This window comes from Mobula hypostoma, chromosome 29 (assembly GCF_963921235.1).
Source record: "Mobula hypostoma chromosome 29, sMobHyp1.1, whole genome shotgun sequence".
Taxonomy (NCBI): Eukaryota; Metazoa; Chordata; class Chondrichthyes; order Myliobatiformes; family Myliobatidae; genus Mobula; species Mobula hypostoma.
The window spans coordinates 14199200-14224390 of record NC_086125.1 but is presented as its reverse complement, the minus strand read 5'-3'; the positions used below and the strand labels follow the sequence as shown (position 1 = coordinate 14224390).

The window sequence follows — 25191 nt, the reverse complement described above, 5'->3', positions numbered from 1 at the left end:
GGCCTAATTCAGCTCCCAAGTCTTATGGTTTAATTTATTCTTAGATAAGGGACCCAAAATTGTTCAAAATCCTCCAAGTGCATTCTGACCAATGTCTTATAAAGCTTCTAGTCCTCTTGAAATGAGTGCTACCATTGCATTTCCCCTCCTCACCACTCACTCAACCTGCAGGTTAACCTTTAAGTAATACTGCATGAAGATTCACCAGTCCATTTGCATCTCCGATTTCTGAATTTTCTCATTTAGAAAGTAGTCTACACGTTTATTTCTTCTGCCACACCATAAATGGGGATGACCACACATTTCTCTACACCGTATTCTATCTACCACTTCTTTGCCCACTTGATCCAAGTCCTTCTGCAGACTCTCACTTCCTCAACTACCTGCCTGTCTACCTATCTTGGTATTGCCTGCATTCTTTGCCACAAATCCTTCAGTTCCATCATCCAAATCCTTGACATATAACATGAAAAGAAGTGGTCCCAACACTGATCCCTTCAGAACCAGAAAAGGCCCCCTTTATTCCCATTCCTCATCTCCTGCCAGTCAGGCAATCTTCTATCAATGTTAATATCTTTCCTGTTTATCTTGTTTAGCAGCCTCATGTGTGCCACCTTGTCAAAGGCCTTCTGAAAATCCAAGTTAAAACATCCACTGACTCACCTTTGTCTATCCTCACTGTTATTTCCTCAAAGAATTCCAACAGATTTGGCAGTCAAGATTTCCCCTTAAGGAAACCATGCTGACTTCAGCCTATTTTATCATGTGCCTCCAAGTACCCCGATACCTCATCTTTAAAAATGGACTGAAACATCTTTCCAACCACAGAAGTCAAGCTAACTGGCCTGTAATTTCCTGGCATTTGCTTCCCTCCCTTCTTAAAGAGCGGAGTGACATTTACAAATTTCTGGTCCTTCCAAACCATTCCAGAATCCAGTGATTCTTGAAAGATCATTACTAATGCCTCCACGTGCTCTTCAGCAACCCCTTTCAGAACCCTGGGGTGCAGACCATCTGGTCCAGGGGACTTATCTGTCTTCAGACCTTTCAGATTCCCAAGCATCTTCTCTTTAGTCATAACAACTTCCACCCCAGACACTCTAGAATTTCTAGCATACTGATGGTGTCTTCCACAGTGAAGACTGATGCAGAATGTCCTTACTAGTGATCGGGTACACCACATGGTAGTCCGGGTGTGGTTTAAACAATAATGCTATACCATAACCACCATGAACTTAGGCTATGAGGTATTGTAGGGTAACATAATTGGGAGAAAAGTCCATAAATTCACAACCACCAACATTGAGTTCAGGGTTTCACTTTAAGAGGCTGGTCTGATGCGATGACGTTATTATGTAAAGATTTTTAACACGCTTTGGTGTTTAGGTATAAGTAAGAAAGCAAAAATGCCTTGTTCACCACCTTACTTATATATGCTGCCACTTTCAGGGATCTTTGGGTGTACATTACAGTCTTCCTGTTCTTCGATGTTCACTATTGCCAGTGGTTACTATGAATACACAAGAAACTGCAGATGCTGGAATCAGGAGCAACAAACAATCTGCTAGAGACTGGAAACAACAGGAATTCTGCAGATGCTGGAAATTCAAGCAACACACATCAAAGTTGCTGGTGAACGCAGCAGGCCAAGCAGCATCTATAGGAAGAGGCACAGTCGACATTTCAGGCCGAGACCCTTCGTCCTGACGAAGGGTCCCGGCCTGAAACGTCGACTGCGCCTCTTCCTATAGATGCTGCTTGGCCTGCTGCGTTCACCAGCAACTTTGATGTGTGTTGCTAGAGACTGGAAGAGTTTTGGATAGTGTAGAAGACTGTCAAAGGATAAAGCAGGATATACAGTTGTCTGCTGTGTTCTGTATGACCAAAACCAGTTTTCAAGAAGCCATTATTCCCTAAATTAATTGGGAAAAAAATCTCCTGTGTTGGTTTTGATATCCTTTTTACATTCTTGTCCAAAACCCCTCTCTGCCATTGTTTAGTTGTCGACCAAAAGCTAGTCCTGTTTAGCTTTTATTGTCTGCTTTCTTTTTAATACCATCCAAATCTCAAATTTAATATTCATTCATAAACCACACTGGCAACAGCTGTAGAAGAGAAAGGAAACACACATAACAGCTGATGTTAACTCCCACCATTTGTTCACATTCCTTGTCTCTTTGCCATTTCAAATTACTGTCTCGGTCTCTAATCTGTTCTTATAAACATCACCATATGTTCCAATCCTTTTCCTCAAACTGGTATTAAGAGACTGACAGTGCACCACGTAGAATTCAGACTTTAGCCATGATCCAATATACAATGTCCATTCCCTATTCAGGTCCCAACTCTCTGTTCAGATTCACAGACCATATACTTTTCCCCGTTACTAACCATTCCCCATTTCCTCCTCAGGGTGAAGGAGCAACACCTTTATTTATGCATAATTTATTTGTAGATTTATTTCTTACCCTCCTATGTTATTGTGTGTTATATGTACTACTGTCCTTTACACTCTAGTCTGGAGAAACATCGTCTCGTTTGATAGTGTGTGTGTATATATATATAGCAAGCAGCCATCAATCCCAGGGAATCACTGGTTTGCGCCTCTGGTGGACTGTATCCTCTCCAGGGCACAAGCATGGGTGGGAAGATTTGAAGAACCGCTGTTGTCAACGCAGCAGGTTCCCCTCTCCACGTCACTGATGTAGTCCAAGGGAAGGGCAAGCGCCGATACAGCTTGGCACCAGTGTCATCGCAGAGGTTGCCAGAATGAAACTGTAAACAACATCAAACTGCCTTAGGGACCCCAGCTCCAGATTTCTTCCTCGGGGCTTACTCCTGAAGCCTCTCCCATGGGTGGGTATGGTCGCAAGGCAGCAGAGGTTTAAAATCAGAGTTTTCCTTCTTCGAATAGATATACATTGTTGTAACCAAACTGGCTGGCACAATTTCTACAGCAATCTCAACAGTGGTACAGTATGATTCCAATAATCCAGCACCTTTGCAACTTTCATATAGCACCAGACAAGCAGATTTTCTGAACCGTTTTACGTTATTCCAGTTAACACACAAGCACACTGTTATCATTTTTATATGTGCATGGTCATGTAATAAATTTTCAGGTGAACCTGGTGACTATAAGTGAGAAATGTAAAAAGCACTGTGGACCCAACTCTGGCTGCAAACTTGCCCATGTTCCCGACCTCCAGTGTCCCAGGCACCAACTCTGACTCCAGCCAAACACCCACCCAGACCTAGGCCACAGCTGCGCTATAGACCCCACCTGTACTCTGGATCGCCATCTCGTGGTCCAGGCTAATAAGTGAACCATCCGCATTTCCGATACCAGATCGTCAAGAGTACACACAAAATTTAAATACTGCGGGTGAAGATCTGAAATAAAAAAAAGATCAGAGTGAGAAAAGAGAAACTGAATTAATATTTCCAGGTGCTGACCTCTCCCCAGCAGCTGGAACCGCTGGAGCAGAAGGAACTGTGCTGGAAGAATCGGCAATTAACTTCCACACCATCTGCTGCAGCCACTGGCCAATAGGTCCCTGTCAAAAAAAAATAATGAAGTGATGAATAAACTCTTCCTGGGCTTCCAGCCAGGTACAGGCATCGATTTTAGCTGATGTTTTGATGACAAACTCTGCCATCTTAATCAGGGATGATAACTGGGCAGGACTATTCCGGTAGGTATCGATTTTAACCAAGGCTTCAATGGCTAACTCTATCATCTTCAGGGATGACGCTGGTACCCAGCTGGAAGCCCAAGAAGAGTTTATTCATCATATACGCCGGGAAAGGATTAGATCCTTTTTCAAAAATGAAGAGATTTTTTTTTCCTAAAACCTGCAGATGCTGAAACTATGAAGTAAAAACAGAAAAAAGAAGAAAGTACTTAGCAGGTCAGAAAGCATCTGTGGAAAGGGTCACAGAGTGTGGATACAATTCTTTGGATCAGTGTGCCAATGCCCACAAATATTTTCATCTAAGCTAGACCCACTTGCCTGTGTTTCACCCATATCCCTTTAAACGTGTACCTGGCCAAATTGGTTTTAAATGTTATTATTGTAAGAGATCAGAGCTAATGTGAAAGGGGTGGATAGGACAAAGGGAATATTCTTGATTGCAATAGTATGGAGATGAGCTGTAGACAGGTGCTCAACGTTCAAAATACATTTATTATTAAAGTGTATATAAATTATATGACATTGAGATTTGTCCCCTTACAGGCAGCCACAAGAAATCCAAAGGAGCCCATTATAAAAAAAGACTAACAAACACCCAATGTAGAGAGCGAGAGAAAAAACACAAATTGTGCAAACAACAAAAGCAAGCAACAGCATTCAGAACGAAAGTGAATCCATAGACCCAAAGCCCAGAACAGCCGGAGCAGGCCCACACCCTCCGCTGTGGAGAGCGGAGTAAATATCACGGAGGAGGGAGAAAGGAGCAAACTGGAAGGAGGACAGTGACGTTGGGAGAAGAATCAAAAAAATAGAGCCCGTCATTACAGAGAAATTATCAATATGTCCTACAGGGAATTTAGGAGAAAGGTGAACGAGTCCAGAGGCCTGAAGGCCAAAGCCCACAGGTCAAAGCCCCGAGGCCGGTGGATCTGGAGGTTGGAGGTCCGATCTTTGCAAGACTGGAGTCACAGTCTGAAGGTTATAGGCCTGGATGCAGCCTGTACTGGGGTTGGGGGCCCACTTTTGTGTGTGTAGGTGGGGGGGGGAGGGGTTTATTTTGCTGTTATTTGCTTGTTCTATGTTGGTTGCCTGTTGGTCTGCTGAACATCGTGGGCATGCTGTGTGTTACGTATGTAATACTTTGGACACAAGTCGGGGGCTGATCACCCCCGGCTGGGTCGACCGGGCGAGGGTGTCTGATGATTAAAGACCCGAAACACCCTCTAACCCCAGGTTCATCACTGAAGGCGTGTCCAAGTAGCACCAGAGGTGTATTCTACAACAACTGAGTAACCTTGGATGTGTGTGTGTGTATGTGTATATATACTATTTAAATTAATTATGGGTTATATGTAAAGATATATTAATTGCATACACCATCACACTACCATGTTACACAGCGCTCCTTGTTAAAAATAAACTTAAAGTTTAACTTGCATTCCCGGACTCCCGTGTTTTCTTTGACTTAACTTAATGTTACGTTTTGAACTTCAAAACATCGTGTTTTACACCGGAATGCCTGGCAACACCTGCAGGCTGCCCCCAGCACATCTTCAGACTGCGTTGGCGGTATACGCAAGCACAGCATTTAACTGCATGTTTCGATGGACATGTGTTTAGTCAATAACTCTGATCTAAAATGTGCAATCACTATAAATAGTGCAAAAGCATTTTCAGGGAAAGCTTCAGAAGAAGGTAACGGTAGATAACTATGCTAGTGGATGAATGTGTCTGCAAGAGCCTCTCCTCTTGCAATGCACAGCCACTGGCATGGACTGGTTAAGCCAGGCAAGTTGGTTCTTCATAAATGATTAATGGAAAATGTGTCTGGCATTAAGAAATGTAATGAAACAAAATGTATGTCTGGATGAGGCGTGAATAGCTACACCAGGACTATTACTGGTACCTTCTTACTAAGAAAATGGAGCACTGCCTATGATTGACTCTGTCACGGTGCTATTAAGTTCAATATCAGTAAACAAGATTGGACAACGAGGACAGGAAACAGTAAAGTCCCCAGTAGAAAGGATTAAATGCTATTCCTTAAGCTCCTGCTGAGCTTCAGTAGAACGGTGTAATAGACTGGTATCAGAGTGAGATGGAGAACTAAAGAAGCATTCGCAAAGATCCCGACGGGATAAATCTGATATTGCGTCCGAGGTTGCTACAGACTGATCACCATGGTGGACCTGTTCACGGGAGTAACCTTGATAAAGAATAACAGGGACAGAGACGAACTCGACACCCAGCAGCAGCTGGACAACACGCTACGCAACAAGGTGGTGCTCCTGTACTTCGGTTCAAGCGACTGCCCCAGATGCCAGGCGTTCGCCCCTGCACTGCAGGACTTCTCCAAACGGCTGATGGATGAATATTACGTCCTTCGAGCAGCTCAGCTAGTGTTGGTGTATGTTTCCCAGGATCAAACTGAGAAGAAGCAGCAGTGTTTCCTCAAGACACTGCATAGGAGGTGGCTCTTTCTACCATTCCAGGACAAATACAGAAGGTAAGGACTTCACCCTGGTGGGACGGGGAGATTTTTACTGTCTAACCTGCAGAAAGCTCTGCAATAAGTAAATGAAAGCCATGATCATCTTAAACTCTGCCTCCTGACATGTTAATTTGCACCAAATCCAGTACACAATCAACATCCTCTTCGGAAAAACAATGCCGTGGTCTTAAAATTTTATTTTTTGACTTCATTTAAGACCATAAGACATAGGAGCAGAATTAAGCCAATCAGCCCATTGAGTCTGCTCCACCATTCCACTATGGCTGATTCCGGATTCCTCTCAACTCCATACACCTGCCTTCTTGCCATAACTTTTGATGTCCTGACCAATTAGGAAACTATCAATTTTCGCTTTATGTACCCACGGTCTTGGTTTCCACAGTCATTAGTCTCTGGCTAAAAAAAAAATCCTCCTTAACTCTGTTCTAAAGGGTCACTCCTCAATTTTGAGGCTGTGCCCTCTAGTTCTGGACACCACCACCATAGAAACCATAGAAAAAACTACAGCACAGAAACAGGCCTTTTGGCCCTTCTTGGCTGTGCCGAACCATTTTCTGCCTAGTCCCACTGACCTGCACACATAGAAACCATAGAAGAACTACAGCACAGAAACAGGCCTTTTGGCCCTGAGGAAACATCCTCTCCACATCCACCTCATCTAGTCCTTTCAACATTCAGTAGATTCCTATGAGATCACCCCCTCCCCCGGCATTCTTCCAAATCCCAGTGAGTACAAGACTAAAAATGCAAAATGCTACTCATATGTTAACCCCTTCATTCCCAGAATCATCCTCATGAAGTTCCTCTGGACTCTTTCCAATGACATCACATCCTTTCTGAGATACGGGGCCCAAAACTGTGAACATAACTCCAAGTGTGGCCTGACCAGGTTATAAAGGCTCAGCATAAGCTCCTTGCTTTTATATTCTATTCCCCTTCAAATGAATGCCAACATTACACTTGCCTTCTTTACCACAAACTTAACCTGTAAATTAAACTTCTGAGAGTCTTGCACGAGAACTCCCAAGTCCCTTTGCACCTCTGATGTTTGAATTTCCTCCCTAGTTAGAAAATAGTCCGCACTATTGTTCTTTTTCCCAAAATGCATTATCATACATTTCCCAACACTGTATTCCATATGCCACTCTTATTGCCTGTTCTTCCAATTTATCTAAGTCCTGCTGTAATCGCACTCCTTCCTTAGCACTACCTATCCTCCACCTCTCTTCATATCATCTGCCAACTTTGCCACAAAGCCATCAATTCCATTATCTAAATTATTGACAAGTAATGTGAGAAGTAGTGGTCCCACTAGAATTCCACTAGTCACTAGCAGCCAACCAGAAAAGGCCCCTTTTATTCCCATTCACTGCCACCTGCCTGTCAGCCATTCCTCTATCCATGCCAGTATCTTTCCTGTAACACTATAGGATTTTATATTGTTAAGCAGCCTCATGTGCGGCACCTTATCAAATGCCTGCTGAAAATCCAAGTAAATAACAACCGCTGCCTCTCCTTTGTCCACCCTGCTGGTTACTTCCTCGAAAGACTTTAACAGATTTGTCAGGCAAAATTTCCCTCTAGAGAAACCATGCTGACTTTGACTTATTTTATCATTAGTCTCCAAGTATCCCAAAATCTCCTCCTTAATAATGGACTCCAACACTTTCCCACCCACTGAGGTTAGGCTAATCGGCCTATTATTTCCTTCCTTTTTCCTTCCTCCCTTCTTAAAGAGTGAAGTGACATTCCCTCTCTTGATTTTCCCAATCCCCTTGCATATTGAAGTCCCCCATTACAATTGTGACATTACCCTTATTACATGCCCTTTCCAATCTCAACCCTACATCTTGGCTACTATTTGGAGGCCTATATATGATTCCCATAATGGTTTCTTTACCTTTGGAGTTTCTTAACTCCATCCACAAAGATTTGACATTCTCTGACCCGACGTCACCTCTTTCTAAAGATGCAGTTCCATCTCTTACCAACAGAGCCACACTGCCACCTACGCCTTCCTGCCTGTCCTTTCGATACGAAGTATGTCCTTTGATATTAAGCTCCCAACTATGATCTTCATCTCTCTCTGTGACCATGCTCCTCCTCATTTCTGAAATCTACAGCACCCAAATCTCTGCAGTTCCCCATCCCAGGGTTCTTCCAGATCTCTAAGAGTCCACCAGATGCCATGGCTGTAAACTCTGACACTCCCCTCTCTAATCTTCACCACGTCTCCATGAGGGGAAGGGAGAGGGTGATGGGGAGGGAGAATAAAGATGGTAGAGGAGTGAGATGGTGGGGGGAGAGAGAAGAAGCGAATCAGGGTGGGGTTATGCGGCAGAGGGGCGTGAGGCAGGAGGGGGAGACGATTTGCAGGGTAGGGCATCATGGAGGGTGGGGAGGGTGGGGGGGGCAGGTGCTGCAAAGCCAGCAGGGTCAAGCAAGTCAGAACTACGTTCAAGATAAACTATCTGCCCCTACATTGGTGTTTAAAGTTAACTACATTATTTCACCACAAAGAGGATGCTATGAGCATTCACCCAGTCACACTGCAACAGGAGGGAGAGGGAAAATTGTTAAATCTCATACAAAGTCCTGAAACCTGTAATATGTCCATGGGAAGGTTAAGCTGGACTTGCATCGAGTATTGCTGGGGCAATCTAAGAAGTTGAGGAAGAATAGCACCTTATTTTTCTTTATTTCCAAACATTGCAGCCAACAAGACGCAGCACTGAATTTCGGATAGCTTCATTTTTTTTTACCTTTCTCCCTCAACATGACTGCTTCAATGTATTTCATTCCACTTTTTTCCTCTCCATCTGGTGGATTTAAGGTATTTGTTAACTTGGGAACTTGTGTCTGCAGCTTATCCAGACATTTCCTGTGTTTTCTCTACCTCTCCTTGCCTACAACTTAATACACTTCCATCCTCTCAGACTGAGTTCTGATGACAGTACTTGATCTGGAACATCAGCCCAGTTTCTCTCCCTACTGACACTGCCAGACCTGCCGATTGCTTCCAGCTTCCATTTGTACTTCAGATTTTCAAGCTCTGCAGGTTTTGCTTTGTTCCAGTGACTTATAACTGTTTTGGTTAGGTTGCAAGCAATTTATTGGTTATTGGTGACCTATACAGAGATTAGAAATTTTTTTAAGAGCACAGAAACAGGTCCTTTCACCCACCGGGTCTCTGCCAACCATCCAGCAACTCGTACACTAATCCCATTGCATTTTCCTGATGAGGTGCGCGGTCCAGCAAATGGGGCAGAGGATTGTCTTGGGCTTTTTCTCATGATCACAGAACCCTGTTGGACATTGGTAATGTAGAATACTGTGAGTATTCACTGGTGAGACTGATGGCGGGGGAGCTGCGTGGGCTCAGTTATTATGCGGACTAGGCCCTCGTGCCCGGGTCACCTGTTGCAGCCACCCAGGGGAGACGCCAGAGCCAGTGTGGGCTGGGGGCTGACCCCAGCCATCGGCGCTGCCCTCCAGTGTTCGGTCAGTAGCCTGTGATGAGACCTGCTGCACTATCAATCTGTAGGCCATGACACTCAGAGACGTGGGCTATAATATATATATTGTGACTGCAATTTCTTTTTTGCTTTCATAACTATATGCACTGTGTGTGATAGTTGCTACTATGTATTGCACCTTCACCCCAAAGAAGTGCTGTTTCATTTGGCTCCATTCATGTGCATGGCTGAATGAAAATTAAACGAACTTGAATTTGACATTGCCTTCATCTCAGCCCACTGAGTCTACCCTAGCCACCAACCACCCCATCTATTCTGGTCCCATTTTATTCTCCCCACATTCCCATCAACTCCCTCAAGATTCTACCCCTCACTAGAGGAAATTTACACCGACCAATTAACCTAGCCACCTTTAAGTCTTTGGGTTGCGGGAGGACACTAGTTCACCTGTCGGGAAACTCATATGGGTCATAGGGAGAACATGCCAACTCCACATAGACAGCACCTGAGAACAGGACTGAGTTCTGCCCGCTGTGTATATTATCTTTATATTTACTTCTCCTAGGAGACCACTTGGTCTGAAATAGGGTTTAGATTGAGGATTTATAAGTGGTTTAAGTGATCGTTTGCAGCTCCACCTACCCCATCTGGTTATTCCTGCACTATCATTGCTCCATACTATGATAAGCCCAGTGTATGGCACACCCTAATTTCCAGCCAACATCCTCTGAAGCTCTGGCACTCTTTCTCAAACCAGTAATTTCCAGACCTTCTGGGTGAGTCAGCGCTTGAATGAAGAAAACCTATGACACTCTAAAAGTCACCACACTTGCCAGCCAGGCACTTTTCAGCCTGCTTTTGATCAACAGTATTTGCTGTGGATTTGAATTGCTGGGTTTAATCCTATAAGAAGCTTCTGGTTTTATAGTAAAGACAAGAGATTCTAATGCTACTAATTCAAAGCACATGGTGAGTTCTAGGAATTTTGCCAGGAAGCTTCCTCAGAAAAGAGATTTCCCAAAGAGAGTGCAAAGAATGCCTGACACAATTGTACAAAGGATGGACTGATTAGAAGTCAGCTTGACCCACTTAATTCCTCTAGTACATAGTTGTTACAACTGAAATCAAATATAGAAAACATCAGGGATATTCGTTTCCAGCTTAGATTCTGAACACAGTTTACTGCTACAGCTTGAGTAACGTAAATGTAGGTAAGAGAAGACAATCACAGAATTGACTGTCTACAGGATGGCAGCTGAGACTTTGGACAGTGAATAGGCAGAGATGAGTGCTAACTAATTCATCAACCCTTCTTCACACGATAATGACTGAAGCATCATGACCAACCTATACCCTGAATACAATACAACCTTCCAGAAGAAGGAAAACCATGGATAAAACAAAACCACAGGGTTAGAGAGAGAGAAACAAATTCAGGAATTGGAAATAATTTGGAAGGTGTGTGTCTCAGGTGGTTGATGGTTGGATTGAGTTGTTCTCCAATCTTGGCAATTTACTTGCAAAAGTTTCGTCACCATGCGAGGAGACATCATCAGTGTGCTGTTATTTATGGTGTGTCAGCTGATTGAAAAGTATATAAAAGCCAAGCATTCGGAAGGCACACCATAATTAATAGCACACTGATGATATCTCCTCATATGGTGATGAAATGTTTGCAAGTACATCGCCAAGACTGGAGAACAACTCAATCCAACCAAATTCAGGAATACCTCTCTATGGCCTCTTCATATTGTGTAGTTGAACATCAAAGGAATGGAGGAATGTAGATCATGCACAGACAAGTGGAGCTCATTCAGATTGGCATCAAGAATCGTGGGCTGAAGGGCCAATATTCTTCTATGTTCAAGTAAAATGAGAATTTGTTATCTTTTGTTATTTTTCCTCGTATTGCTCTGGGAGTGGATCCAGGAACTCAATCTGGTTCAGAACGCCGGTGACTTGCTTCTATTGTTTGCATGTTTTGTGTTTTTTTCCTCTTTCTCTGCGCAATGGTTTTTGGTCTTTTTTTTTAAGTTTCTTGCTTTGTGGCTGCCTATGAGCAGACAAATCTCAAGTTGCATCTCAAGAATTTATTCATTCTTTAATAATAAATGTGCCTCGAATCCTTATTACCTCACTGCACTGATGTTCTATTCTGTATGGGCAAACCAAACGAGGATTTTCACTGTACCTCATTACGTGTGACAATAATAAACCAAATTACAATTTACTTACTTACAATTTGGGACTTCTCTATAGTCAATGGGCTCGTAATGGGCAGTTCAAAAGTTCATTAGTTCCTGAGTATGAATGGGTAAAAGGAACTACAACAATTCTGATTTGTTCTTATAAGGGGACCTGGATTTCAGTGAATGTTTATTTTTTCTATTCCAGAGACTTACAAAGAATGTATGATGTCAAGGAGATCCCATGCATCATTGTTCTTAAACCCAATGGAGATCTTATCACCAGGAATGGTGTGGCAGAGATCTCCACCATGGGGGTGAATTGTCTGAAGAACTGGTGGGAAGCGTCGGACATAATTGACAGGAATTTCCTCCTGGCAGAAGATTTTGAGGAATGGTCCTGGAAGAGTCTGACAGACCCCTTAAGGCAGCTCAAGTACAGAGTTAAAAAGACGGGCACAGAGAGGGACAATGAAACAGAGTGACCAACGTTTCTGTTCAACCTTTTCGTGGTTTATCCAGTTTCTATTCCAGGCCATATACATCCTTATTCCCTTATATTAGCGTATCCCAGGAGTAATAATTAACTCAAAATTGCATAAATCATTCCCACCATAACCTTCTCTCACCTCAGGAGAAAATAACTCAGCTCCAGCCTACTGAATACAATTAACCTGTCAACTTCATCAAGAAATGAATTAACAAGGGAAAATTAAAAATACAGATATACAACACAGCTAAATTAGTATCAAGCAACGCATTATAATCTAAATCCAGAGAATTCCTAATGTAACAGGTTCTGATAAAGTGAAAGCATTTTCCTAACTGACCCCCAGTATAATCAGAGGCAAAGGTAGTCAGAGAACAAACCAGATGCAAGAGGCTTCCAAACTGCAAGAGTACCCTTTCCTTGAATGTACAGGCAGAGCAATTGAGAATGGTTAAGTTTGATTTAATTAACCCTGGGGTGATAATTTTTTTTTTTACTTTGTACTAGTGACAGCAATCCTGAGTTACACTTTACAATGGGCCGTCCATAACAGCTAAACACAAAAGACCTTTGTATCTACCACATTTTCGCTGATTTTGAACTTCTCAGTTGCATACTTGAAGCGAAGCTACGAAATTTCATTTTCAGATGTATGCTTGTGTACACCTTCCACTTGTAACGTTGTGCAGAACAGTCTCTGTGTTTACCCTGACAATTAAGACACTACTCTTTCTGTTGTTTTCTAACATTGTTTTAACTCATTTAATGATTACTCCATTTAAATGTTTTGGGGGGGGGCCATCAGTACTGAGTCGGAGGCAGCATGGTGACATAGTGGTTAGTGTAAACCCTAATATGGTGCCAGTGACCTGGATTCAGTTCCGCTGCTGTCTGTAAGGGGTTTTTGTGTTCTCCTTGTGATGGCAAGCGTTTCATCCAGATGCTCTGGTTTCCTCCCACATTCCAAAGAAGCACAGGTTACTGGGTTGATTGGTCACATGGGTCTAACTGGGCACCGTGGGCTTGTTTGGACAGAACTTGTTACTGAGCTGTATCTCTAAATCCAAAATAAAAATCATTCCATCTTTTGTTAATTACTGACTTCCTTTTACATTCAGGTTCTCTTGAAGGACAATGGGACCCAAGCGGGTTATTGGAACAGTGAGCTGAGGTACTACTTCCCCGCCGACCGAATAAAAAAAAAATCGAATATTTCTTCTCGAGTCCATTTAAATAAAGTCAGAGTGGGAACTACGATTACCCACTAATCTGCCTCACCCTCCCACCTCATTAGCTGCTGATATCATTCCCACTACAGTATTCAAGCAGTGACTGAAATATAAGATAGCATTCTCTGGTTCGGTTGAGTTGTCCTCCAACCTTGGCAATTTCCTTGCAAGGAGACATCGTCAGTGCGCTGAGTGTGGTGTGTTGTCTGAATGCTTGGCCTTTCTATACTTTTCAATCAGCTGATTGGACGTCATTACGGAAACGCATTTGTGATGTAGGGAAGAGATCTCATTGCTGATTGGTTGTGTGGCAAACTTTGTATGTTGTGGTCTGGAATTTTACTTGCATTGGGATCGAGGTCTACATGTTTGTTTACAGAATTGTTCGCGGAAAACCACACTTCTAGGAATTCTCTTGCACGGCGTGTGCTCACTTTCACTGTTGCCCAGACGAATTTGTGCCCCTCTTAATCTTCGAGAGCATTTGGAGGACACGCCACAATCAACAGTGCACTGATGATGTCTCATCGTTTAGCGATTGGAGAATAACTCAACCCAACCACCCGAGCTACACATCTTCCGAATTATTCCCAATTGCCTTCTCCGTTTAGATGTCCCAGATCTGATGTACTCTGACTCAGTGAAGCCTGGCTGCCTTGTTTATCCAGGGTGGGCCTCCAGCACAGTGCTCACTGCACATGTTACAGAGCAGCTCTGTCAAAACAGTACACAGTACTGTACCTGGAGAGTCAGGGACTAAGCAATGCAGATAATGAGACAGCAGTAACGGCTGAGATAGAATAAATAAACATGTCAAGTGAAAACTAATGTTGGTGTCACTCGCTATGGTTCACTGGTCAGCAAAAGTGCAGACCCAAATTAAATGGGAGCACCAAGTTTACCTGAGGAAAGGCACTCCTTAGCAGTTAACAAACTAGGAAGTTTCAAATCAGAACATTCAGTATTAAACAGATTAATCTGCACTGTCATTCTGTTATTTGTTCAATCCATGTATATAGAAGGATCCAGATTGCAGATTCAGATCTTGGAACCACTTTCTCCAGACATGCATCAGCAAAACCACAGCATAACAAAAGACAATTTGCCAACAGGACACATTGGTACATTGCAACTCACCACCCTGGATTTTCATGCACATCAGTCTGGTGGTACAGCTCATTTGTTTTCGAAGTACATGATTTCAATTGAGAGAATAAAGTTACACAAGCTAAGGTAGCTGAATTTGTATAAAATCTTTATTGAAACTTGCAAAGTAGTAAACAAATTTAAACATAGGAAATATTAAATAAATCAACAATTCCTAGCCATTGCAAGGATAATGAATGATGCCTGGGTTAAATCAGCCAAACTAATGAGACATGGCAGTGTTATTCAACAAGTTTTCCCCATCTAAAGTAGACTTAACTCTTTTAAGATTTTTTTAAAAATCTAGTCTGCCTACATTTGAGTAACATTAAATACCAGATACTTACAAAACTCCCAACCACCATCTTTTAAAATTTTGTATCGACAGTAATCCCTCAACCATCAGCCTGAAATTCTGAAGGAAGGGGTGGGGCTGAGAGAAAGAGATTGAGGGATAGAAAGAGTGACGGGAGGTCTTTGGGAGAGGCAATGTTAAGTTTGTGTTACTTTATTAGAAAAAGACTTCTACAGACTTCTAAAGGCACTGACCACAACAGTAGGGCAGGAAAATTACAGATATGGTTAGCTTTATTTACATCAATGCATTGAGCTCAAACGCTAGGTTAAGTTTCGAAAGAGCACTGGACCAGAATGGTGACAGATTAGGCTGTAATGGGCAAGATACATGAGTTGACAGAACAGTGGGAGATGAAATTTAATGAGGACCAGTGCGATATCCTGTAAAGAGGAAGAAAAATACGTGCAACACATGAACCTGAAAGAAAATGTTAAAACACCTAATGAAACAGAAATCAACACAGTGGTATTTGTAGGCTGGATATTACTGTCCTGAATTCACGATGCAATCCATTGGATCGTCAAGATTCAAATGCCGGGCACAGAATAGAGCAAAACAAACCAAAAGCCTTGAAGCCTTGAAAAACGTCAGTAGATGAGTAGTGGAGAGTATATTGACTGGCTGCATCAGAGTCTGGTATGGAAACACCAATGCCCTTGAACAGAATAACAGAATATCCCACAAAAAGGGTGGTGGAAAGGGGGGGGGTGGGAGGGAGGTGGGGTGGGGGGGGGGAGGCCGGGAGTGAAATGGTGGTGGTGGTGGGGCGGGGGGGGAGGCCAGAAGGGAGGTGGGGTGGGAGGCCGGGAGTGAGGTGGGGTGGGGAGGGAGGCCGGGAGTGAGGTGGGGGGGGGGGCCAGGAGTGAAGTGATGGGGGAGGGGAGGCCAGGAGTGAACTGATGGGGCGGGGGGGGGAGGCTGGGAGTGAGGTGGAGAGGGGGAGGTGGCAGGGGAAGGGTCGGGGGGAGCAGTTTCTCTTCCAGATGACGGATGTCAATCCAAATAATCGAGGGTCCATTTCCAATCACTGATGCTGCCCGACCCGCTGAGTTCCTCCAACACCTTGAACCATAACCAACTATAATATATGGGAGTAGGTGGGAACCAAGTTGAGAGCTGAACAAATCATGTTGATTGAATTACTTCAGCCAGTGGGTGGTCTGTGTGGAATGAATTGAACAGGGAGAGAGCAGGAGCAGACAGAATATTCAATAAGGTGATACTTAGTTTTGGCATAAGTAACGGGGAAAAAACAGTTCAGAATACACTCACTGATATCTGTAACCTATCCAGCTGTTGCTTTGGAATTTCAAAAAGCAAGGAGAGAGTAATATTGTTCCTTGTACTTGTTGAATCACCTCTGGTGTTGTACATAAGCTAATAATGGACTAGTCCCATGAAAAATGTGCTCAAGTTTGCATGTGTCAAAGAAGAATGAAAAAAAGCCAAAATTAAGAGTGCAGATGAGCAGCCTGCGGCAAAAAGCAAACTGCTGGATGAACTCAATACCTGCGGGTGCTGCTCAACCCACTGATTTCCTCCAGCAGTTCGTGTCTTGCTCAAAGCCAAAACTGAAGCTGATCCGGGTCCCAGCTGCCTGATACATCCACAATGACAGGGCAATGTAATGAATTAACAGTGGCTGGATGAAGGGACTGCAGATCCCAGATATACATCAAACAGGGGTTCCAGGAGGTTTGGAGCAGCAGGAACAAACAAACTAGAAACAGCATGAAGCTGACCCGTTCCTTGGTTTGGACTTTAGCAACAGTGTAAAATTCTTGGCACTGTTCTGGCAACCTGCATCTCTGTAAGATGTACCAGATTCTCAATGAAGATCAAAATTATTCCCAACATCCAATGTGTAGTCAATAAACTTACTTAAGATCTGCACACGGGGGCACAGGGCAGCTTTATAATGAATAGTAAGACATAGAACCTTCTTTAAGTAATGATCTGTGGACAATTTGGTTTGGAATTCACAGTATCTCAGAGGTGTTCCACCACTTGATTCAATCGATCTGAGCTGGACCCCAGCTCCATTTTCGACATTTGTGTGGATTGTACCACTGGACTTACACAATGTGTGAGCAGGTACTGACAGTACTAACATGCTTTGTGAGCTGTGTGCACACCTCTGCCTCTTATGTAATTCACTAGCTTCCCTCATTTGTACACCTCTGGGCTTTGGAAGACTACGCTGCTCGCCAGTTATTAGCTAACCAGAAAGCAGAGGCTGATTTTTGCATCAGCTCATTTCCCAGAACATCCTTTGCTAGAGATACAGCACTTGACCAGGTTAGAATGATGTGTCCTTACAAAAGCAATGGGACTTTCACCCAGCAATCAGATTAGTACACAGCCGATAAAACCCACAGGGGCCAACACCGCAACAACTGCAGGAACAGCACCAACAGAAATCAAACTGTAAAATAAAGACTGAGATTAGTGTTATATTAAAAGTCCAAGCAGAATCGTAAGGCAATGTGAAGAAGTGATCAGTACTCATTGATGTCACATCAGTTATAAACCCCTTCTGATACTCTGTTCGATTTAAGTCAATAGAACTCAATGATGAGCGAGGTATATAACAGATGATCGATTCAATATCACTTGTTTGATTTTTCTGCTTTGGCCCTCCATGGTATTCAGTCTTTTTGAGGTGAATTGTGCATGGCTAGCTATTAATAATAATACATCGAGGCACATAACAAATTAATCAACAGCTAACTCAGCATAACTGCTGGTCACCACAGTGAAGAGCGTTACCTCACTTAGTCGTGCTTTGAACGTCATCTCAACTCAGTTCAAGACATGGCATATCCCTGTCCAGTTTCAGCACCCTCCTTTACGAACAGCCTTTGTGCGGGTGCAAGCCACGGGTCACAGCTCATCCCTGGAAGTCGAGTCCATCGGTGAATGCGACACGTCAAGGTTCTGAGCTGCTTCCCGGATCTTTACCTGCTCTCTGGTCTTCTGTGACTTGGCGCGGTCCCAGTCAGTCTTCAGCTTCTCATTGTCCCAGACCGTGGAGGTCTCAGTGTCGCTGACATAGCCCGACTCACCCGTGTAGTGCGTGGGGTAGACCAGAAGCGGTTCCACGGAGAAAGCCTTCAGGTTACGCTTCTCAAAGTGATCCATATACTTGGATCTGTCGGAGGAACAGAAATTGTCAAGAGTCAGACAGACCACAGAAACACCAGTGACTGGAAACCCCAAGGCATGAACATGCTGGGAATGGAGGGATATGGATCAGGTACAGGCAGAAGATTTAGTTTAAATTTGACAATACAATTATCAAAACTACAATGAGCCAATGGCCCATTCCTATGCTGTATTGTTTTATGTAGGAGCTAGTAAAATGGAAGATCATCCGAGAAATAAGGTATGCATATAGAAGCATTTAATTATTAAAGATTTTGAGTCACATATCACCCAACCAATGATCCCTTAAGAGGACCCTTTACAGGACATGAGCATCTTCTTGAAACACAGAAATAAGAGGAGGCTACTTATCTCTTCAGCCCTGTTATTCAATTAGATAGTGACTGATTTGTATTGAATCTCTGCCTACTTGCCTTGGCTTGGTCCCCTATCCTCCATTAACCATTGCAGTTCTGAAACTTTTAATTCACTGCCAATCTCAACAACATTTGGGGCGAACAATTTCCATACTTGCACTGTACTCTGAGGAATAGGCAGCTCATGAGCACGTCCCAACGATAAGTGTAAGTGTGGTCTTTGCCCTGGGAGAACTATCTTAATTGCCCAACGCCAATCCCTGCACCTCATTTTCACACAATAAATCTCCAGTAGTTGGGTTGAATCTAGTCCAGGGCCACACATCCTCCCAAAGATCTGGAGGTTTAGGGAGATGATCTCTGTCTGCCTTCAATCTCTCATGTTACACGTACATTCCAATAGATAATTAAATGGTGGGCTTGTCCACCAGTTCATGCTTTTTCTGAACGAGGATTTCTAAATTAGTTTAATCATCTACTGTTCCTAACTTTCCAGTGTTTATTAAATGCTTAAACTTATGTTTCTCACCTTTCCAGAATGAACTATCTACCCATAGCAGAGGTGTACCAGCCTCACCAGCCAGTCTGAGAAGGCGTATCACTTTAAGAAACACATTCTTCGTGAGATTGTATTTCTGGTTTCCCATCATCCCAACAATGACTTCTCCCTGACCACCCGTGTTTCAAGTGCTCCATGTCCTTCTCTCATTCCTCTGGTCCAAACAGGTTCTCCTTCACTTTGTTCACCTTTGCCTCTTCCATTCCACATACCCACTGCCCATAACTAAGATTTGTTATCCCTCCTCCATTGCCTATCACTCACATATCTATCCACCTGGGTTTCTACCCCATTGGCCTAACCTTCCTATCCTTTCCATCATCTGATTCCATCCGCCCAATGCTCCATCAATCTGTCATTACCTTCCCCCTCCCCTCCCTCCAACTGCTCACCATCCTCCTCCTTGTCTAGTTCCACCTTTCACTTACCCCTCTGCCTCACCTCTCTCCATTCTCCCATCTCCCTGCCCCCTAGCCCATACACTCAGTCCTGATGCAGGAACTCGACACAAAATGTTAACCACCCTTCTGCCTCCATAGATGCTGCTTGGCCCAATGACTTCATCTAGCAGATTGCTTGTTGTTTTAGATTCCAGCATCTGTAGTCTCTCATATTTGTGTATCCCTGTTCTCATCCCTACCTCCAACCCTGCAACTCTGACTTCCACTTCTCCCCCGGTCCCCCACCTCCCCACAATCTCTACTGGTCTTTTGGAATATGAACTTGCACATTAGGACTGGCAGTAGGCCACCCAACCCCTCAAGGTTTCTCTACCATTTACTAATAATATTTAAGTATTTCCAAGGCTCTGTTTCCACTGCCCTATGAGGAAGAAAGTTCCAAAAAAGAAGTTCACAATCTCTGAGAGAAAACATTTAATCTAATCTCAACCTTAAATTGGTGGCAACTTGTTTTCAAAAATTGGCCCAGAATTCTAGATTTTCTTACAAGAGAAAACATCCTCTCCATTTCTAACCTGTCAGAATCCCCCAGGATCTCAAATGTTTCAGTCGTCCCCTCTCACTCTTCTAAACTCCCTTGGAAACACCTCTGTCCTTGTAAGATAATCTGTTCACTTTAGATCTTGCCTTAAACAACAAAACCAATACTGAACATCGTATTCTCTATGTGGATCCATTAATGTACTATATAACCCACTATACTGCACGATTATCCTGTGTACCCTGATAATTATGTTGCTCGTCACTATCCATGGAACTCCATTATAAGTGCTCTGGGCTGCATAGTGACAAGATTTTGCACCCCAAAGGCAAGACAACAAACCTAAACTCCATCTATTGTGATCACGAATTTCATCCATTATACAACCACCTTCCCTACCGCCAATATTTTATCCTGTGGTACGCACATCGGGTGTTTGTTGTACATTATGGGTAGAAATTCATCCACTGGTAACATTTTGTCAAACGGCTTGGAATCAATGAGTTTCTTTGCTCCTTTCAGCGAGAGGACGTATCCCAGAGTCCAGTAAGAATAATCAGCCACAACCAGATTTCGGACGCCAGACACTGCCTTCTCCGGGTGATCCACCTGCATTCGTTTTCGGCCAATGTAACTACAGGAGAAAGAAAAAGGGGATCAAAACAATGAGATTTACTCTGGGGTGAGGGAAGATGGCAAATGGTAGTTCAAGGTCTGGAGGCAAGGAGAAAAAGAAAGATTTTATATAAGGATGTGAACACATAGGTTTCATTGAAGGATCGACAGTGAATGGACATAAAAAGATGCATGGGAATAGAACAAGACTGCTTGAAAATGTTAACTTATAGATGAGCTGTCAAGTAAATTGTGACTGCTGTAAGAAGATTTGCACGGCTTGCTTTAAATCACAGCAGTCGGTAGTATTAACCACGAGTAAGAGGGTTGCAGGTCGGAGTCGCAGTCCAGGGATATAGGCACAAAACCTAAGCTGACAGTAAAATGGAGTGCAGAGGGAGTTCTACCCTGCTGGGGTGGCAATAGGAGACATTGAACTGAACCCCATCTGTGCTCTCAAGTGGATATAAAATGCTTTCGTTTTGTATTCAGGGCTCAACCAATAGTATTAAAACTGATTTTATATCATTGCAGCTTTTGGGTGGTTGCTGTAAACTGAATGTCATATTTTCTACATTGGAAATGGAAAATGTACTTAAATAGCCTGCAAACCGCATTGGATAATCAGAGGTCAGCTGTGGGTCAGAGGGTCACCTCTAGATCAGCGGACTCAGGAGCTAATGAGGAAAGGCTGCTAAAATAGAGATCAGAAGCAGTGTGAGGTCCAACCTGCGGTCAAAACTGTTTAATCTTTACTTCTCAGTTCTAGCTCTCTAAAAATGAACCCATTGTTTATTTTGTTTCATTCATGGCTGTATTAATCTTGTTAATATTGTTAATCTTGCTAATCTTGGTGATTGAAGTATTTGTGCTCCTGAATCACTCTGCTCCTCTATTCCATATAGATTCTAATTTTATTCAATTCAGAATTTCATAATTTTACCTCATAAAACGTAACTGGCTAGATTTTGCCAACAGTTCTATGCCAGTAAGTCGGTGCTTCCTGCGCCAAGTGAACAGCCAATACAGAGGTAATGAACTTAAAGATGATTGTGCGACTGCGCTGCACAGCTAGACTCCTCATACATAGTTGAGTTTCCATGGATACCATGCATCTTGACTTTCTGAATGAGCCTACCACAGGGAACCTTTGTAATTCTTTGAGTTTATTTGAAAGTCGTAAGTTTGAGTTTTATTTTCCTAAGTACGAGCTAGTTTTAAAAATATATTAGCTTCATGAATGTTTAACTGTTCTGGAATATTTCTGAATTAGATACCTTCGACAGCCAGATATATCAAGAGGCATGGTTTAACTGACTGATACAAAGGTATATTCTAGCAGTTGCACGCATAGGCTTAATCTGTGACACTGGCAGCATTCTTTTTTGTTATATTCTGTTATGGGATCTAGGCAATCTTGGAAAGGCCTGCTTTTGTTGCCCATCCCTAATGATCCGAATATTCCCGCTGGGAAAGAAGTTCCAGGATTTACACCAAACTGGTGGAGTGGATGGCCTCAAACATAATCTGTTCAAGGATAAAGAAGTAGCATATTGCCTTTCCTCTGCTCACTCACATTAGGTCCCAGTCGAGTTTAGCTTTCTCCACTTCCTTCATCAGGTACTTCAGTCTTCGTTTGAAGAAGATTTCAAACCGTAGATCATCTTCAAACAGTACTGACTTCTGCAAACCTCGGTCAACAATCTACGGAACATCAGAGGAACACAACAAGAGGCATTAGACCGGCACAACTGGGTACAAAACTCATCAGAGTTAGCAGATGCTCAGCTGTGGGTGGTTCTCTCTACTGTGGTGTTAGAGCAGTGGGGCCATTTCTCAGGGAGCTCTCCACTTGTGGAAATGGGACCAACAGAGCCTCTGTGAGCTATACCCCCAGGAAAACTTGGTGAACACCAAGAGAAATTCTTAGAGCAGGATCTATACAATACTTAATCCAGATCTCAGACATTCCTTACCACAGGCCTAGTAAGGAAGCACCTTTTTAATCAGTGCAGAAGCAGGGCAACTTTATTAGTGACTTGGGATCCACAAATAGATTTTACACAATACCAAAATACACATAATACACCGACATCTTGCCTAGTGATGTCACACAAACTGATGACCTGGAGCAAGTTAACGGTCCACCAAGCAGCTGATTGTGTTTAGAGATTTGGTTTTAAGTACATTCCTTGGTAATGGACATGCTACTGTTGCTTATGTAACATTCACGATTCTGATGAATATTCCAAAGGCTCACAAAGCTACTCTCATCATTCTGTCCTTCCATTCACCTTCATGCCTGTGGATATTTTCTTTATGTACATGTTACTTTTAAAGTAAGATATCAGAGCAGAATTAGATTGAATCTAATGGCAGTTTTTTTTCAATCCCATTTACCTACCTTCTTTCTGTAACCCTTAACTTCCTACCTATATATCTCTGTCTTCAATGCACCCAATTACTTGGCTTCCATAGCAAAAGGTAACCAAGTCCACAGATTGACCATCCTCTGCTTAAAGAAACTACCCCTTATCACAGTTTTAAAAGGACATCCCTTTATTCTATGCTCTCAGATACTAGACTCTCCTGGTAATGAAAATATCCTCTCCACAACCACACTACCAAAGCCTTCCAGTATCCAGTAGGCTTGAATGAGATCCCTCCTCATCCTTCTGAACTCTATCGAGTACAGTCCCAGAGACATCAAACACTCATCATAGGATAAGCCTTTCATTCTTGGGGTCACTCTTGTGAACTCCCCCCACCCCCGCCAGTGAAAGTTACCACCAAATCTTCTACCACCATCTCTTAAAGCTGTTGAATTCTACACTGCAATTTTTTTTATGGCAAAGTATCTTGTTCCTCCCCTGCCACCTCCACCCTAATCCAACTCTATTGCACTAGCCTATAAATGCACCTTGTCGTTAACACTCCTACCACCAGCTAACATTTTCTCCCCTGCTACTCTTGTTTGCTGGGGCAGCAGGCTGAGGGTAGCAGACACCAACAGAATCAACAAACTCATTCGGAAGGCCAGTGATGTTGTGGGGATGGAACTGGACTCTCTGACGGTGGTGTCTGAAAAGAGGATGCTGTCTAAGTTGCATGCCATCTTAGACAATGTCTCCTATCCACTACATAATGTACTGGTTGGGCACAGGAGTATATTCAGCCAGAGACTCATTCCACCGAGATGCAACACAGAGCATCATAGGAAGTCATTCCTGCCTGTGGCCATCTAACTTTACAACTCCTCTCTCGGAGGGTCAGACACCCTGAGCCAATAGGCTGGTCCTGGACTTATTTCCTGGCATAATTTACATAGTACTATTTAACTATTTATGGTTTTATTACTATTTAATTATTTATGGTGCAACTGTAACAAAAACCAATTTCCCCTGGGATCAATAAAGTATGACTATGTACTATGATTCCTTACCTCCTTCCAGATGTTGTAGTGACTGAGGAAACAGCCCAGCTCCCCTTTAGTTAGGGGCCGTCCTGAATATGGGTCTTGGTATTCTGCCAACATTGTGATACCAAGTTCTTTAATCTGACTGCTGTTGAAAGCTCTGTTGGGTGGATTCAAGAGAAACATTTCAGGAGTAATCTCAAGATGCACAGGAATGTACTGTCCAGGAATACTTGATGATAATTAGAGTTTGACAAGCCTTTCACTATCTCACAAATCGAATCACCTTCCCCAACCCCCCACCACCAAGAATGGGTGCACCCCATCCTTCCTTTCCTTAGCTCCCTGGTTGTACCAATGGGTCTGGCAATACAAAGTCTCAGATGTTATACAAGACCTAGGCTAATTTGTTGCAATTATTGATCAGATAAGAGTAACCAGTCAATAATCTGAACAACAGATAGGTAATGATAGCCAACCTTACAATGATTCCATGGAGAATGTGCTGACTATGAGTACATGTATTACATTCTTTAGGTAGGACAGATACTTTATCGATCACAAAGGAAATTACAGTGTCACAGTAGCATTTCAAGTGCACATTGTTTATAAGCATTGATATGAAGTGAATCCCTTGGAACCATACAGGAAACATTGTCCAAGATCAGAGGCTAAAGACTTTGGAACAAGTCCCAAACCTTCTGATCACCAAGGCTGAGGATCTAATTAGCAGATTATTTTGCACCCATTCTTTATATGAAATATTTAAGTGCATTCAAAAGCCTCCTGTAACTTTATTCCATTGAACTTAGCACCTTCAATTAACTGATGGATATTCTACCTAGCTGGTGCCAATTCACATCTTTTCATGAGTACTCAGGGTGTATTAAATTACAAAACTTCCAATACAGAAATGGGAAATCCAGAACAACTTGTTCATTCTCATTCTCACACTGTCAAGCTTCTCCTCTCCCACTTTACCATTTCCATATTATCTTTTATTCCTCTACCTACCACATGTTTATTTAGCTTCTGCTGAATTGAATC

At 42.9% G+C, this 25191-nt stretch overlaps 2 protein-coding genes across 8 annotated transcripts in view; one reads left to right on the top strand and one right to left on the bottom strand.

Annotated features, from left to right (window-relative positions):
* The window catches only part of nxnl1 (nucleoredoxin like 1), a 106680-nt gene that overhangs the window by 39496 nt on the left and 41993 nt on the right, over positions 1-25191 (top strand). The window contains exons 1-2 of one of the 7 annotated variants that reach the window (XM_063035866.1): positions 5876-6201; positions 12078-12899. The exons of 2 other annotated variants lie outside the window; for them this stretch is intronic. In XM_063035866.1, the coding sequence (XP_062891936.1) occupies positions 5876-6201; positions 12078-12354 (603 nt within the window). In that variant the 3' untranslated portion in view covers positions 12355-12899. Of the gene's footprint in view, positions 1-4238; positions 5208-5875; positions 6202-12077; positions 12900-25191 lie in introns of those variants that run through there. 4 more of the 7 variants (XR_010016394.1, XR_010016391.1, XR_010016390.1 and 1 more) reach the window with 4 other exon arrangements.
* Positions 15884-25191, bottom strand: part of LOC134339401 (procollagen galactosyltransferase 1-like) — a 58854-nt gene continuing 49546 nt past the window's right edge. The window contains exons 9-12 of the mRNA XM_063035864.1: positions 24172-24304; positions 22306-22433; positions 20542-20748; positions 15884-18243 (exon numbers count right to left, since the gene is read on the bottom strand). Coding sequence (XP_062891934.1) covers positions 17976-18243; positions 20542-20748; positions 22306-22433; positions 24172-24304 — 736 coding nt within the window. The 3' untranslated portion in view covers positions 15884-17975. The remainder of the gene's footprint in view (positions 18244-20541; positions 20749-22305; positions 22434-24171; positions 24305-25191) is intronic.